The following is a 15949-nucleotide window of genomic DNA, read 5'->3' as shown; positions in this document are numbered from 1 at the left end:
CAGATGAGGCTCTGTGTGGCGGGTCACGTTTTCCACGAGAAGAGTTCAATGACTGCTTCTTAGTTCGGGCTGCTGGCAAATTGTGTCAAATAAAAACACATGGTTAGCTCTCCGGTAAAGCCTCACCTGGAACATGGGAGCAAATACCCTGCAGCCAAGTGTGAGTGTTGACAGAAATCAGCGGCTGAAGAAAGCTCCCCCTGTTTATCCCGGTGCTGTAGTCCTGTCATGTGATGTGTGAAATCTTTCCACATGGCTGCACTTGGCTTGCTGTATTCCAATAAACAAACCTCTTCAAGCGGATTAGATCTTTATTTCTCCTGCTTGGCTTAATAAATGCTAGAATGTCATTCATTATACGCCCTTTGCTCTTGCCCTCTGGGTGGCTCTCTTTTTAAGATGGAGGGATGTTGTGCTGAGACTGAAGGGAGTGTTGGGGGCAGGAGGTGCTCTTTAGCTGCAGGCTGAAGAGCAGGTTTGAGTAGAAAGACTGGTGCCCTCCCTGCTGCTGTGAATGTTTGAGCCCCCTTCAGGGTTGGTTTAGAGATGGATATAAGACTCCTGTTGCACAGCAGCTTCACCCAGTCCAGCTTTTACTGCATGCTTGATTAACCACAGTGGTGTGTCTTATTAAACTCTTAGTGAAAGCAGGAATGGATCAAGCTGCTGTGCAATGGGAGTCTTGTTTCCTTCCCTGCCGTTTGTTCACAGGAATGTGGGCGGCTGCTTTCTCTAACCTCATCCTTCTTGTTTCGACCCGAGACACCTGCACTCGAGTCAGTGTGTGGAGCAGCAGCTCTCTAGACCCAGCCTCACACCTGCTGGAAGCCTGGAGCTGCGTTCCTTGTTTTAAATGAGTTCCTAGAGCAGTCTGTCACTCGCAGGCTTGAGCTCTGAGGCAGCAGGATGAATGGGGAGAGTCAGGAGGGCTGGACTGGGTGCAGTTCTTTCTCTTTAGGGGTTTTGCAAGCTTTGACCTTCAGCGACGGGCTCATTTCCTGTGTTTTTCTTTTCTGTTTAATTGCTAATTTTCCACCAGCTCTTTCAGAAGGAGATCAGCGGAGATGGTTGGCTTTACTTGGGTGACTTGTGTTGAGCCACTGCCCGAGTTAAGCTTTAGAAAAAAAAGTTTAACTTCCTGACCTTGTGCCTTTGGTTTCACTGGTTTTGGTGTTCAGAGGAACGGCTGGTCTTTCATCTTTTGGTTAATGTTTGAGGTCAGGCCACCAGTTACATTAGCAACTGGCCTAAAAACAATTTTGTCATCCATACTGTAGATAGGTGGAGCATTTATGTGGACTTCATAATAGTTTGTACAGGAAAGGTCACTATTCAAAATGTTTGAAGAACGTGTTTAAGTTTTTCACACTGAATCCCTAGGAAGCAGTGTAGGTTATTTAGAGGAATAGTGGAGAGCTGCAGCCCTTTTTCAGGAACGGATAGCAGCTTTAACACCATCTGGAACCACCCACGAACAGTGTGTCACGAACTGGCAAATGCTTTCTTTCACCCCAAGTTTAGTGAAGATAAAACGGTTTAACTCGCAACATATATCCGTCAAATGAATTACCGATTTGATTAGTGCTGTAAATATACACTCGCACATTCGCCCTCATATTTGAGCGTGAGTAATAGACTGTTATCGGTCAAGGTGGAGAGTCCGTGCCTTTGTGGCGAGCGTCTGGCTGTCGTTTGGAGAGAGCTGTGTGCGCAACTGTTAAGACATGCGGTGCCAGGGCTCTTCCACAAGCCTCTCTTCTTTCGCCCAGCCCTGACATACTTTGTAAGTCAAACAGTCTTCTGTTTTTACACGTCTCATTACATATGTGCCCTGAATTTGGCAGTATGGTGTAAAGTGCTTGTGGTTGCTACTGTGCTGAGTCTGTGCAGCCTGCATCCTGGCTGGGTTTGGAGGGAGCTGCACACACTGTACTGGCTGGGTTTGGAGGGAGCTGCACATACTGTACTGGCTGGGTTTGGAGGGAGCTGCACACACTGTACTGGCTGGGTTTGGAGGGAGCTGCACACACTGTACTGGCTGGGTTTGGAGTGAGCTGCACACACTGTACTGGCTGGGTTTGGAGGGAGCTGCACACACTACTGGCTGGGTTTGGAGGGAGCTGCACACACTGTACTGGCTGGGTTTGGAGGGAGCTGCACACACTACTGGCTGGGTTTGGAGGGAGCTGCACACACTACTGACTGGGTTTGGAGGGAGCTGCACACACTATGCACTGTACTGGCTGTTATCAGTCAGGTTGTAGCAACTCAAGGAAACACATGAATATAGAAAAACTTGTGCTTTTATTTTTGAGAGTCCTGCTACTTAAAAAAACAAATGTCCAGTATTCACGCCCCACTCAAATAGATTCTCTGCATTGTCTGAACAGTCAGAGCACTATCGGCCAAACTTTCAGTAAATAATCTGTGTACATTCAAGTGCTTGCTAAGGGATAGCTCTCCTAAAACAGAGCAGAGTGACTGAGCAAAGTGCATGGAGCCAGGTTTCTGCAGGAACACATGCAGTCGCTTTTTTTGTAAAGTGATCGGGCGTTTCTGGGCCTATGCGTGGCTGTGTATCAAGAGATGAGTTGAGCAGCTGTTCCCAGCTGTCCTGTGAGGTGAAGCCACCACACACAGCCTGCTCTGCACTGCAGTCACAGTGAACCTTAAACAGGGACCGGTTGAAGACTGAGCTGCTGCTGCCACCTGGTGGTTGAGTCTGCACACTGCTGTGTTGGCCCTTTTGCAGGAAGCAGATTAAATGGACGCAGTGTTGTAGAGAGACAGTAGTGCCTGTGAGAGCCTGGCTAGTAGGGGTATTGAGAGCCTGTGCTATTGCAGTTTTATAACCTCTTGTGGGCCTTTAATTGAAATGTTAGTTCTGTTAGTACTCCCCTCTTCCTGTTCTCTTCATTGCTGGGTTTGAATCCTGGCTGTATCATAGCTGTGCTCCCCTTGTTTGACTGTGTGCTCTGCCCCTCACTCCAGGAAAGGACGATGCACGAATGCAGCTGGAAGGCGCTCTACAGGACGTCAATGACAAATACATGCTGCTGGAGGAGACAGAGAAGCGGGCTGTGTGCCGGGCGCTCATCGAGGAGCGAGGGAGATTCTGCTCCTTTGTCTCCATGCTCAAACCAGTGCTGGTGAGTCAGTCAGTCAGTCAGTCTGCCGCAGAGCCTGAGCGGTACATCACTGCAGCAATACTGGGCTTCTAAAAGGAGGATTCAGTACATTCAGTGTGTGTGCTGGTTCTTCTTGGAAATAAGTTGTCAGAACTTCCTGGCTTGACGGATATAGATATACACGCACACACACATCAATCGTGTCACTGTTCTGTTTTCAGGACGAGGAGATCGGCATGCTGGGAGAGGTCACCCACCTGCAGACTATCCTGGAGGACCTGACGACCCTGACAATGGACCCCAGCAAACTGCCCCCGGCCAGCGAGCAGGTGAGTGCGAGGAGGAGGGCTGGGGAGACGGGACACGACCTGCCTTGGCTTCTGTGCTCTCGTTTCTTCAGCTCTGAAAACCCCCTGAGAAGCACTGTGCCTGCAGACATGTCCCCTGGGAATCTGAATGACTCGTCAGTCTTTGCTGGCATGCCTGTGTTGGGTGAGAGCCTCACTGGAATTTGATTGAACACTCCCCTGCCTTCCCTTGGCTTGAGGCTGGTCTGGGAGTTCCTAGCCCCCTTCAATGATCTTGGGTCTCCATTCCATTCATATTCTCAGTACTCTGCTCAACGGTGCCGGTCCTAATTGTGCACCAGACGCTGGTCCGGCTGACCCGCCAAGGAGAGGCATGAACGGCTTTGAACACCTGGAACCTGACCGCACGCTTTTGACATTGCTGATTGCTTGACGTGCAGTGACATTTTGACTCTGAGTCTTTGCTTTCTTACACTGCAGATCACAGATGACTCTGTGCTATGAGTGAGGTGTGCGTTTCGGTTGCTGCTTTCTATATTCGTGTCACCATCTCTAGCGTTTATGTTTAATTCATATAAAAAGATTCTAGTAAATATAGTTCAGCAGGCACTGGAGCTAGACCCTGTTTAGTGATTGGTTCAGACTTGTATAAAAATGCCTTTGCTAGTCATTGTTTCATGTTTGTGATGCTTGCATGTCATCTGCAGTTACAAAAGAGCTGTCTGTTTTACACGCTCCTCACAGAACAGTGTTTTCTGCAGGAATGTCGTTTCTATAGTTTCTGTAACCTTGCTTCTCCAGTGTTCCAGCCTCTGATCTCATGGTGTTTGTCGCCCCCTTCAGGTGATTCTGGATCTGAAAGGTTCTGACTACAATTACGCCTACCAGACCCCGCCCGCGTCTCCTAGCAACACCATGTCCCGCAAGGGCAGCATCAGCAGGTGAGAGGGACCCCTAGTGGCCAGCAGGGTGGAGGCACACTGTGCAGCTGAACAGCGCATTGACTGCTGTGCAAAGATTTGTTATAGCTTGTAAGAGAGGATCATGCATTTGGCTACCAGTTTTGACTTTGTATCCAATGTAGGTAATGGTCTTCATAAGTTTTAAATGCATTCATCTTCTTCTCTTCTTGCACAGCACCTACCAGAATACCTCAATCCGGCACGTTCCATCCTTGGACTCCATCTCCAGCTCCTTGGAGGGAATCTACCTCCGTCCTCCCTCCACCAGCATCCCTGACGGGGGCAGCCAGGTACAACCCTGCCCCTCCCCTCCCCTTCTCTCTGTTGCAGTTGTGGATGTAACTCTTATTTTGATCTCAATGTTCCCTTACAGTCCAGTGATTAGTGCTGTAGACAGACAGGCTGAAAGAGATCTCCTCTCCCTCCTATAGTGAGGTCTGCTCATCAGCTGATCTGCACTCAGTAAATTTTCCTACGTGTGTTCTGGACGATCCCTGGGGGCAGCTCGGTCGAGGAAGCTGTTTCAAAACCTTTTCAGTGTGAAGTGTTCCTTGGATGAAGGAGTGCCCTGCCACCCCCTGTTGCCACTCTGCTCTCTAATTTTTTTCTGTTTGCTTGTTTTTCTGCTGCTGATTTGTAAGTGAGAAATCCGCTCTTGAAATCTGCAATGATTTTGAATGGATGGGGTCGATGCTGCAGTGCATGTGATAAACAACTCATGAGTGAGCGAGGCTGCTGGTCATGACCTTCCTGCTGAGCACATGTGTCTCTCCCCGTATCTCCCTGTGTACTTGTCTAGCGGAATTGTTGTCTCTTGTAAGAGTCAGTGTGTCTTTGTGGTTTCTAACTCTTGAGTTAATCAAGCTTGCATTGTAATTACTAGTGAATGCTGTAGTTTTATATATAAATTCAGTAATCATTCCAGTGTAAGCTGTAGGTTTGAAGAGTGTGTTTTATTCTTATTGTTTTGCGCAGCTCGCTTGTAGTCAGTTTGAGCCGTTCAGTTTTCCACTCAGGTTTTTCAATATTAAGAACATTTCATTATCCCCCCCCTTGTTCCCTTCACCACAGCTCTGACTCCTGAACTATTTCACTTCTTACCTCTTGCACCATTTGTATGTGTCTGCAGCTGCAAAGCACTCCTCTAGAAAACACATAGTTTGAATTAATTCCTGGAGACCTGTTCCAATTAAAAAAATAAATAAACTTCATAGATACAGTAGGTTGGACGGTCAACTGAAGAAAATAAAAAAAGCTTCTTTTTAATCGCTATTATGAATTTAAAATAGTGCCAAAGTTTACAAACACATTTCTCCCTCTCCACCATTCTGCTGCCCCTCTTTTTACTCTCTCCCCCCTCCCCCTCTTCTATACTCTCCTGACACCTGCAGCGGTCAGCCAGCTCTCTCTCCTCTGAGGCCTCCGAAGCCTGCAGGTCGCTTAGTGAGTGCAGCTCCCCTACCTCACTGGGCTCTGGCTCGGCGGCTGGGCCTGGCTCTGCAGCACTCTGCAAGGTGATAACCACAACAACACGGCAGTCTCGCCTTGGTACCACTCTACTGCACGGCCTGTTCCCTGTCCTGGAGTCTGCCTGCCTGCCTGTGGTCCAGTGTGTCTCTGTGGGGTTTTATGTTCTTCCTGTCGTTTTTACCCCAGCATGTTTGTGTGTTGCTTAGTCACTGTGTGAGGTCTGTTTCTCCCTTTGTGTTCAGTGTGGTTCCAGGTGGCGGGTAAAAGCACTCCCATTGAGTAGCAGTTTAATCCTTCTCAAAGATGGTGATTGCCGGTCAGAGAGATCTCAACACTGATTTGAACACAGATCACGAAGAAAAAAAAAAAAGTATGGTAATAAATGTGATCATGGTTTTAATTACTGACCTCTAGGGTAAGTCTAATTAAAACTCCAGATATGAGCAGTCAAGCTCTTAGTGGTTGAAACTGCAATGCAATGGCTGTCTAGTGAAGTGTGGACAGCTATTGAAATATCTGTGAGGATAAGCTTTACAGATATTAAACTTCTGGGGCTGGGCTGTCTGTGGAGAGGAGCCTGCATCCTCGAACCCCCACCTCTATGGATTTAGCTTCTGTTATGGGGCGTCACAGATGTGGTGACCGTGTTGTGTGGGTGTGGGCGCCACCCTGTGGAAAGTCTAGGTCTCTGCAGTCAGCATGCATAATTATACCAAGCTCGGGATGGGACTTTTTCAGCATAGCCTTCTGTCATGACTGTGCAGAGAGCCTGACACCGCTGTGCTCTCCTGCAGAATAGATCTTTCTCATCCTGATCTACCCTCTGCTAATCTGGGGTCTCCCTGATTGTTTGTTTCTGCTTTGTGTATCTTGTTCCCATCCTTTGAAACCCCGGTGAGAGCAGAGCCACGCTGTAAAGGAATCTGATTTCAGGGTAAATTGTTTTATTTCCCATTGCTTTCTTTATCTCTTGTAAAACAGGAACAGCTGTTGATGAATAACCTGCAGCAGAAGCTGGGACCGTCCTGCCCTGGCAGCGAGAACGGCACTGCCATGCCCCCCCCGCAGAACGCATACACACAAGGCATAGACCGGCCCCGAGCAATGACTAACTCCACCTCGAGCAAGGTACCTGGGCGAGGGAACCAGCAGAGTGGGTGTGGACCCTATAGTTACAGACAAGGATCATGCTGATATTTGGGCTCCGCATTATAAGAAATAAAAATAATTCCTCTGCTGCAGGGCAAATGGTTTAAAAAGCCTATTTGAATTGAACACAGTGAATGAACCTGCAGTCTGCAACCTTGAGGGTACTCATGTGATTGTGGTGTGGGGCAAGTGCTGGAAATGACAACTAGATGGCAGTAGAGGCCTGTTTTCTCTATATACTGAATTGGTGAATAGGGTAAGTGCAGAAGCTACATGATTTCAGTAGAGGTTTGAAGAGTGCACAATTCTGTAAAAGTATGAATGAAGGGAGGAGAGGTTGGGGGGTTCGCAGGGGGTACACATTGATAATGTCTGTGTCTCAGTGACCCATCTGCATCTTCCTGCTGTGACTCGTCTGTTCTGGGTTTCCATGCAGCCGCCCACGGCCCGGGAGCAGCTGGCCCTGGCTCTTGGGCAGGGTTTGAACCCGGATGCGTCGCGAAGCAGCCGGGACTCCCTGCACTGCTCCAGCGGCTACAGCACCCAGACCACAACGCCGTCCTGCTCCGAGGACACCATCCCCTCCCACGGTCAGTTTGCAGTCACATTGTGCTGCTTTACAGCCCCCTGCCCCGGAGAGCACCTGATTCTTACTGCAGCCCCACAGCTTGTTCATGACTCACATAATTATCATATTGTAAATATTATAATTATCATTATATCTACAAAGAGAGACCCAAGTCCATACTCCAATACAATAACAATTCAACAGAAATTCCAAACAATTTACTATGCAAGCAAAAATGATAAATATATATAGATATACAGAAACATGCGCATATATGTGCATGCACGCAGATGTTTATATATTTTAATTGGTAATAACTAGGTATTTGATTTTGATTTGGTTATACCTAGATGTGGTGTTTTATTTTTTAAAGCACGTTTTCAGTTAATGAAGTAGTAAAATATCGTTTTATATTCTTTTTCAGCCGTAAAGAAAGAACCTCTTCTTTATGGTAGGTTTCTTTTATCTGTGTTCTTGATCTTAGTTTTATTATTTTGAAACAACATTATTGAGTACAAGAGCTCCGAGGTCATCGGACGTAAAGCATTGTCCTTTGAAACTTTATGGCTTGTTTGCTGATAGATTAAGAAACTGAAGTATTTGAACAGGATTGCCCAATGTCAACATACAAGGCTTGGTTTCCGTAACTAATCAACATGGGAGTGATTGGGCCTGCTAGCTCCGGTTCAGCCCATCGCTTTCAGGTGCCGGTTGATTCAGTTCCAGTACCGGGCCGGCTGGAAGCTGCACTGCCCTTATGGATGTTTTGGAGGGCGCTGCCCTCTTGTACAGTGCATTATTTATTTGTACACACTAGTCGGCACCACTGAGCTTTGTTTGGCAGAGTTTCAAAGCAAGCCTCCCGTTCTGTATGGCAGCAATTGGAATTGTGATCTCGTTTTACACTACCTTGTCCCTTACTGCTGAAGATGCAGCTTTCTACTTTAGGTCTCCAGAATGTTTTGCTCCTCTGATCAAATGCAGATTTGGCTCAGTCAGCTCTTACTATTAACAAGCACCGAGATTTAGCCCTGTCGAGGTTACAAGAACAAACTGCCCCGTGTCTGTACTGTTCCTTCTTTGATCCCTCTTCTTCCTCAGTTGCAGATTACGACTCTATCTCCCTGCACGGAGGAGAGGAGCTTCGCGACCAGGTGGATTTCGACAAGTCCTCCACCATCCCACGCCACAGCGACATCAGCCTCAACTACCGCAAGATGTTCCAGAGCAAGCGGCCCGCATCCACAGTCAGCCTGCTGGCTGACCCAGAGCCCATCATCCGCTCGCCGCATGTGGCCACCATCCGCCGCAAGCCCTCCAGCAAGCCCAACTTCCGCCGGGGCACCATCAGCGGGGGTGTGCCCATCCCCATCAGCACCCCCCAGGTGCCCATGAAGGCCCCCCCTCTCACCGCCACCTCCTCCTCCTCCTCCGGGATGGGCAAGGACACGCTGGGGGCAGGGCGCAGCGGCAGAGAAGAGCTGGAAAACACGCAGTCCGAGCGGGTCCACATGAAGAATAGCTTGTGCACCTCCACGCAGAGTCTGAGCTCCATCTCCTCGCCCTACTACTCCTTCATACCCAGCCAAGTGCACAGCAGCACAGACCAGCTGTACACCATGAACAGACAGCAGCAGTTTCAGTACCATCAGCAGCAACAGCAGCAGCTTCACTATCATCAGCAGCATGCACTGCTCAGCCAGAAGCACCAGCAGCATGTCCAAGCCCGGTCCCCCTCGGAGGTGCAGCACCCCGTCATCACCAACTCCCTCTCCCCTGAGCCTCCTCCACCAGCGGCAGAGCAGCCGTCCGGCAGTGACATGCTGAGCATGATCCGGCGTGGAGTGCGGCTACGCAGAACACTGACCAACGACCGGTCAGCCCCGCAGGTCAACCCCCCCCTCAGCCAGGCTAACTAACATGCTGGGAAAGTGTGGAGAGAGAGAAAAATAATGACTGGAAGCTTTGCTTTCTTAGTATTGTTTTGAAAGTTTAAAGTTATCTTTTTCTCATCTCTTGATGTTTTTCACTCGTTTAGTGTACCACCTTTTAACAGGGCCCTGCGTTTTCCAGTGTTTTTTTCACTGACAACTGCTGGACTGAAATCGGGTTAGTAAGTAAATTAATAAATTAATGAATTAAACAAACAGGAAAAAATAAAGTAAGGTGTGTGTGTATGTTGTATATATATATATATATAGGTATATGCTTTAAAGCTGGAGTTGTTTTTTGTTTTGTGGTTTAATGATATGTTTTGAAATGGCACAGATTGAACGTTGCTTGATTTGAAGTGTACGATTATATGTTTATATTGCAAAAAAAAAAAATCTGCTTTGCTTCCTAGCACAGTGTCTTATTACCTTAGCAGATCGTACGCCGTTTGTATATAGCAGCTTATCACTCAGATGTGCTTCTTTGTGTTTTGTTTGCTCGTGCCTGTTTTTTTTTGTTTTGTTCTTTATTAAACTAAATAGCACTGGCATCTTTTCATGTTTTAAAAAAAAAAAAGAAACTTGGTTGTCTATTTTTGTAAGCCAAAAAAAAAAAAAAAAAAAGCTTTTTTGCAGATCTCCCCAAATATATATATACAAATACAAGGTAATGAGCAAAACACTTTTAAAAGCTACCCATTCTGAAGCAGATCAGCTAGTCTCATTGACTAGGTAATGTAAGGAGAAGCCCTTGGCATTGAGTCTGTGGGGCACCCGTCTGAATTACTGGGGTCCGCCTGCTGGGCTGTTAAACGACACTGTGCTGCTGGCTACCTGTCCCAGCATCCTCAGGGAGCGTCACGAACAAGCCTGTACAACTCAACATGTACGGATAGGGTTGTTAGCTGCTACAGCAGTTTGTTAATCCCGTCGTGCACAGAGAGGGAGTTGCAGGTGATTCGCTCTCGTTCAAAGAAGAGCTTCATCGCATGCAGCACATTGCATATACTGTCCCAACGTGGCTGCAACAAGCCAATCGCATAGTTCACTGTGTGATGGCAGAGTTTCTCACTCATGCCAGTCTCTGCTGGTAGACAGCATGCTGTGTGATGCTTTCAGTAAGAGCTGGCAGTCAGGCTGCACAGACTGTAACAGTAGTGCCTGCCATGCTTTCACACTGTGTTGTTAGCATGACATATGCTTTCTAGTGTCTGCTGTAAAGCAGTGTGCTGAAATGCAAGAATACCTAGATGTTGCAATGCGGAGTCCACATGAACATTATACATACGTTTTGTTGCTAATTATTTGGGGATATTTTCAGTTTTTCACCCAACAGTGAATGTTATCCTTTTTTTTTAAGATTGTAAAGTTCTAAATGTATTAAGTATCGGATATTAAGTACAGCATTTTGTGATTTTTTTTTTTTTTGTAATATTATTTTGTAATTAACACTTTGAAGTAAAGAGCTTTGAAAATGCCCCCAGTGCCTTTGCTTCTCTAAATTTCAAGTTGGCTTTACTCCACTTTATTCCAAACATCATCTGTGTTCGTAGTACTTTCTGCCAAATAGGGTATCTCCTATGAAACAGGAAATAAGCTGTATAGTCATTTAGTCATTGATTGAGCAGCCTTGCCCTCGCTTATCAGCTGCTTTGCTTTGCATTGACAGGTTGCTAGAAGGGTCTGATAGCAGTGATTCCCTGAGGTAAAGCCGGTGCAGCTGGTGGCTCTTGCTGAAGCAGCAGATTTTCTTGGAGGGGGAGGGTGTGGTTCATTCAGGAGCAGCATGTCTTATTTATTAGATTTACTGTGGTGTGCTGTGAGAGTGTCCGCAGTGTGCTAACCGGTGCAGCACTGGCATGCAGTGCTCCCTCTGTCCTGAGTGCTGTGAAAGTGATCTGTGTGGGGTAATGGGGCAAGCAGGGTCACGGGGGGGCAATGACACGGTGGCTTACTCCGGCATGCTGCCAGTCCACTGCAGCTGTTGAGCTCCTCAGCCATGTCACCGCAGAGGCCCGCAGTGTGGCGCCTGGGCAGACAGATTGGTTCAGGATCATGTATAGCCGTTCATGATCCTTGCTGATCTGCATCACCGTGGAGATTCAGGTGCTGTATTACCCACAGCTAACTCGTCTACATCGTGAAAGGAATGCAGAGACGTTTCTTGTTTCTTCTTTATATATATATATATAATAATTATATATATATATATATATATATATATATATATATATATATATATATATATATTCGTAGATCTCTTGTTTTGAAGAGTCATATAGAATTTGGGTAAAGGCATGGTTCACCTCTTCTATTAAATAATCTCTTTAGGGGTTACCACCACCCAGCACGACAACTAAACGCGCGTTTACAAAAGCATCTTTGTTTATCGGTAGACAAGCAGGACCACTTGGTGACCTTCAAACCAATGCACTTTTCAATGAAAACTTTAACACTTTCACACACATCTGTGAAGTGACCAGTTTATGCCTAACTAGCTGGTTGAAAGTGGACGAGTGACACACGCAGAGGAAAATATGCATGTGTGTTTTTTTTTGTTTGTTTTTTTTTGTTCATTTAAAATGGATGCAGTGTGGTTGGAAACCGCCTCTGATGGGCAGGATTTGGGGCTGCACACTTTTTGTTTCTTGCTGTTCTTGGAGAGGAGAGAGAAGCTGGTCAGATCTCTAGTGTTCACGAAGCAGTGAAGAAGGCATCTGCATTTGTATTGGATAAAAAATATATATATATATAGAGAGAGAGATATTTTAGAATTAAGTTGGGCTAATCTCTCAGGCATTGCTTTAGTTTTGTTCTGTTGGATTTCCTGCATGCTGATTTGCAGTTATCTTCTAGACTCTACTTGTTTTAATTTAGCTGCAGGAGGTTGAAGCCCAGCTGGACTGGCACACTTAGCCCCCCCCACCCCCCCCTTTTGTATAAAGCTGTGTTCAGTGATGCCTCAGTTCAGGTATTGACAGCACAGGTGTCTGTGTTCAGATTCCTTTGGCTGTGCATGTCTGGTTTCTCATTATCAGACACACTAAGGTGCAATAACCAACCCTTTTAAACAAACAGGAAACCGCACGATAGCGCCAGGGTTCCTCGCCACTTTGTTTTCCACCCTCTGTGTCTCATGTGCAGCCTGTGGCTCCCGCCTCTACCTGCTGGATTCACGTGTGCGCCAAGAGGTATTGAGGGTCCCCCATGAGTAGGGAGCATGAGGTGTAGGCTGGGGTCAGAAATCCTGTTGGACACAAGAGATTTTGATAGGTGAAAATGAATCCTCAGCAAGCAAAAGTAGCAATCCAGATCTAGCTTTGCAGCTCATCCAGGGCTGGCCCTTCCCTTCTGGGTTTTTGTTGCAGCTCTTCCAGAGCTGGTCCTTCCTCTCTGGGTCTTTGTTGCAGCCCTGTTCTGATTGGTTTAATTGACCAAATGGAAGCTGCAGTGGGGGGGGGGGGGTCTTTCTTGCATTTAAAAGCTGTGGCATGCTGGAGTTCTGTTGTAAGAGAGACTTTCAGAAAGGGGAGAGACTGCTGAGTGGGAATAATCACTCTGTGCACCAACAGTGTTTAATGCACCAGCCCTATGAGTGAGACACTGGCCAGAGCCACGGTCCTCGAACTGGACCTGCAGGGTTTCATCTGTGTCTTCAAGCTCCTGACCGGAGCGCCCTGGAGAATCCCAAAAGCACTGCACTCCTCTGGATTAGTGCAAGGCGAGGGTGTGACCTAGGCAGCCTTTGGTTAAATCGTCAGTGCTGTGTTGTTCCTGAAATCAGCAAGACATTCTAATTAATATCAGTGAACGTAGCCCACATGTTTTTCTTTCTTGAGCCCACCCCCAGCCCCTCTCCACACCACGAGGGACGTAATGATCTATAAATGCATTGAGCACAGAGGTAGGGCACCAGCAGGTGTGATCCCAGCTCTATAATGTACAGCACTTGAAGCTCTCCAGTTTGAAGGTGTTAGCCCACTTTTCTTTTGTAGTGCAATTAAGTATAATTTCTGAAATTCTATAGTCTGTAAACTTCAGGTACCAAAGTCTTAAATGAGGTTGCATTAAACCAAACTTGTGTTTTTGTTTTTTTCTAGACAATGAATAAGTAGATAATACAAATTAGGACGGTTCTACGAACTTGCTTATCTTTGCAGCTGCAGATTTGCAGGAAGAAAGGGCTGCTGCTCAGGACGTTGGCCTGTCCATCACTGAAAGTGGCTACAGTATTTTGGATACTTTTTTTTCTGAAAGGTCCTGTATTCCTGTAATATGAATATTGCTTTGTAAGAGTTGACCTCTCACTGTAAATTTTATCTTCATTGTATATTATAAGGATGTTTCAAATTGTGTCTGTGTAGTCGAGCTGCAGCCTTAAATTAAAGGAATGTGGGTTAAAAAAAGGTTTTGTTTGTTTCTTTTGTTCAGTCTTGTGGGTTATCACCTGCACAACATTCGCATTTAACTAACCCTTAAAAGAAAATCAAGATCTGCAGTTACAGCATTCTACCAGGCGATGGCACTGTGTGTGAAGAAAACATATTGGTTAAGGGCAAACAATAGCACCCCAAAGTGGAAGTGCTCCAGTGTTCAATAAGTCAACACACTATCAATACTGAAGTTTTTCGTTGCCTTTACCACAAGGGTTCAAATTAATGGCTATGAATCCCACAAATCCTGTTGGTTAGTATTCTTGCAGTGTTCCACTTTAATTCAATAGTCATTTGTGGCCTCGGTACTGGAAAAAAATCCAACAGAATCACAAGAAATACATTTGTTATTCACATCATTTGCCATTCTACGAAGCTCTTGAAATTCATGTTAATTTGCAGCTGTTCTTTTCTGGTGTTTCCCCTCTTACCACATGCAGTAATTTTCAATTAATGTGACCTTTTGATGTTCTGCTAATAGTATAGAGTGGGGTAGTGCAGTAGCAATACATATATTGGTTAGTTCTCCTTTATTAAAGGTTGTGAATTGCTGAGTCAGAGCAAGACAGCCGGGAGAGGAAAAACCCATTCTGAAGTGTTTATGTAAAGACCTTTTTAAATAGTGTGCTGATGTTATTGAGTGCTTCATGTTGCCCTACATTGCATGCTGAAGTGCAATCTGTACCCTTAAATGAGTCATCCTCATTACCGTGCTGTCATGCCGCTGCTGTGTGCTTACAGCGCCCTGAAAAACCCAAAGCAGATCTTTGACTCCTGCCCTCTGTGTTCAGCAAACTGCTTTACTGAGAGCAGCTTTCAGAGTGGACAGGGTTAAGTGCCACGTCCAGGCTCTGTTATTTGCTATACTGATGACACATGCTGATATGATCTCGCCCCCCTTTCTGCTTGGCATCGGGTAACCACAGGTATCCAGGAGTATTTGCCAGTTCTGTTTGGCAGTGTTCAGTAACAGACACTCCCTGCCTATTCTAATGCTAGACCTCATTAAAATGAAATGGCCCGATAACCTTCAATACCCTTTAATTTCCCCACATTATAGCAAAAGCAGGAAAACACACTAAAGAAAAGAGATTTCTGTGTAAGTGTTTTTAAAAACGTGGCTCTTGCAGAAAGGGTTCCATAACTCAACACACAGTTCCCAGAATGAATTCTATAGACTGAGTGATGTTGCAGATGCATTGGGACAAGGACACCTTGCAGTCTGTCTCATTCAATGAAGAGGAGGACAGGGACACCTTGCAGTCTGTCTCAAGTGGAACTAACAGGACCCCGGCACATCTTCATCAGCAAGCCATCTGTGGGTTGAATGTTCAATAGTGAGTAGTTTTTTGAGATTTACGATTATACTGTAAATTTACAGTATAATCGTAAATCTCGAAAAACTACTCGCTTCTAAATCGTTTGTAGTCATTTTTGTATTATTTTAGTATACATACATGTTAATTTGGATTCATATGTTGTTTTTTTCTGACTTTATGTGAAGGAAAAGACTGTTTTCTCATTGGAAATAGGTAAATTTCAAAATATCACTGTCCTGGTCCAAAAGCAAAGTTTGTGGGGAATAATAGCCATTTTCTATACTTTTGAGGCATAAGAAATTAGGAAATAATACTTACTACCCAGGAACAAAAAAAAAAAGCACGGTGTTATGACTTTGTTGAAAGATGCTTAGAGACTGGTTTAATACTTTTTTGCTATGTCTGCCTGAGAAACCTCCCATTAGTTTTTCTCTTGGTATTAAAGGTGAGTAATTCTGTATTGGTGATAGGGTGGGAAACAAACATGTTTTTACTAGGTCAGGCCAGTTTTCAATCTGCTTTGAAACTGTTATCAAGGGGAAAAAAAAAAAAAAACTCCCGATAAGTGATGTTTGCTTTGTAAAATAGAAAGATTTTTTTTTTCCTTTGTTAGTATCCTTAGTTACCAGGAGCTCACTGTTGACAGTGGTGGGTGGAGGCTGAACTCACTGTACAGTTAAT

General features: G+C 45.7%; 1 protein-coding gene across 1 annotated transcript; it reads left to right on the top strand.

Moving 5' to 3' along the window:
• Positions 1–2990: 2990 nt before the first annotated feature.
• LOC121319456 (protein MTSS 2-like) lies at positions 2991–10065 on the top strand. Its single transcript, XM_041256902.1, has 8 exons — positions 2991–3149; positions 3350–3457; positions 4280–4377; positions 4574–4688; positions 6850–6996; positions 7454–7607; positions 8010–8036; positions 8687–10065. The coding sequence occupies exons 1-8, from the start codon at positions 3009–3011 to the stop codon at positions 9502–9504; spliced, it is 1608 nt and encodes a 535-aa protein (XP_041112836.1). The 5' UTR covers positions 2991–3008; the 3' UTR covers positions 9505–10065.
• The last annotated feature ends 5884 nt before the right edge of the window (positions 10066–15949 follow it).

Source organism: Polyodon spathula, chromosome 8 (assembly GCF_017654505.1).
Source record: "Polyodon spathula isolate WHYD16114869_AA chromosome 8, ASM1765450v1, whole genome shotgun sequence".
NCBI classification, from domain to species: Eukaryota; Metazoa; Chordata; class Actinopteri; order Acipenseriformes; family Polyodontidae; genus Polyodon; species Polyodon spathula.
Note: the sequence above shows the minus strand (reverse complement) of the source record. Positions and strands in the feature narration are given on the sequence as shown.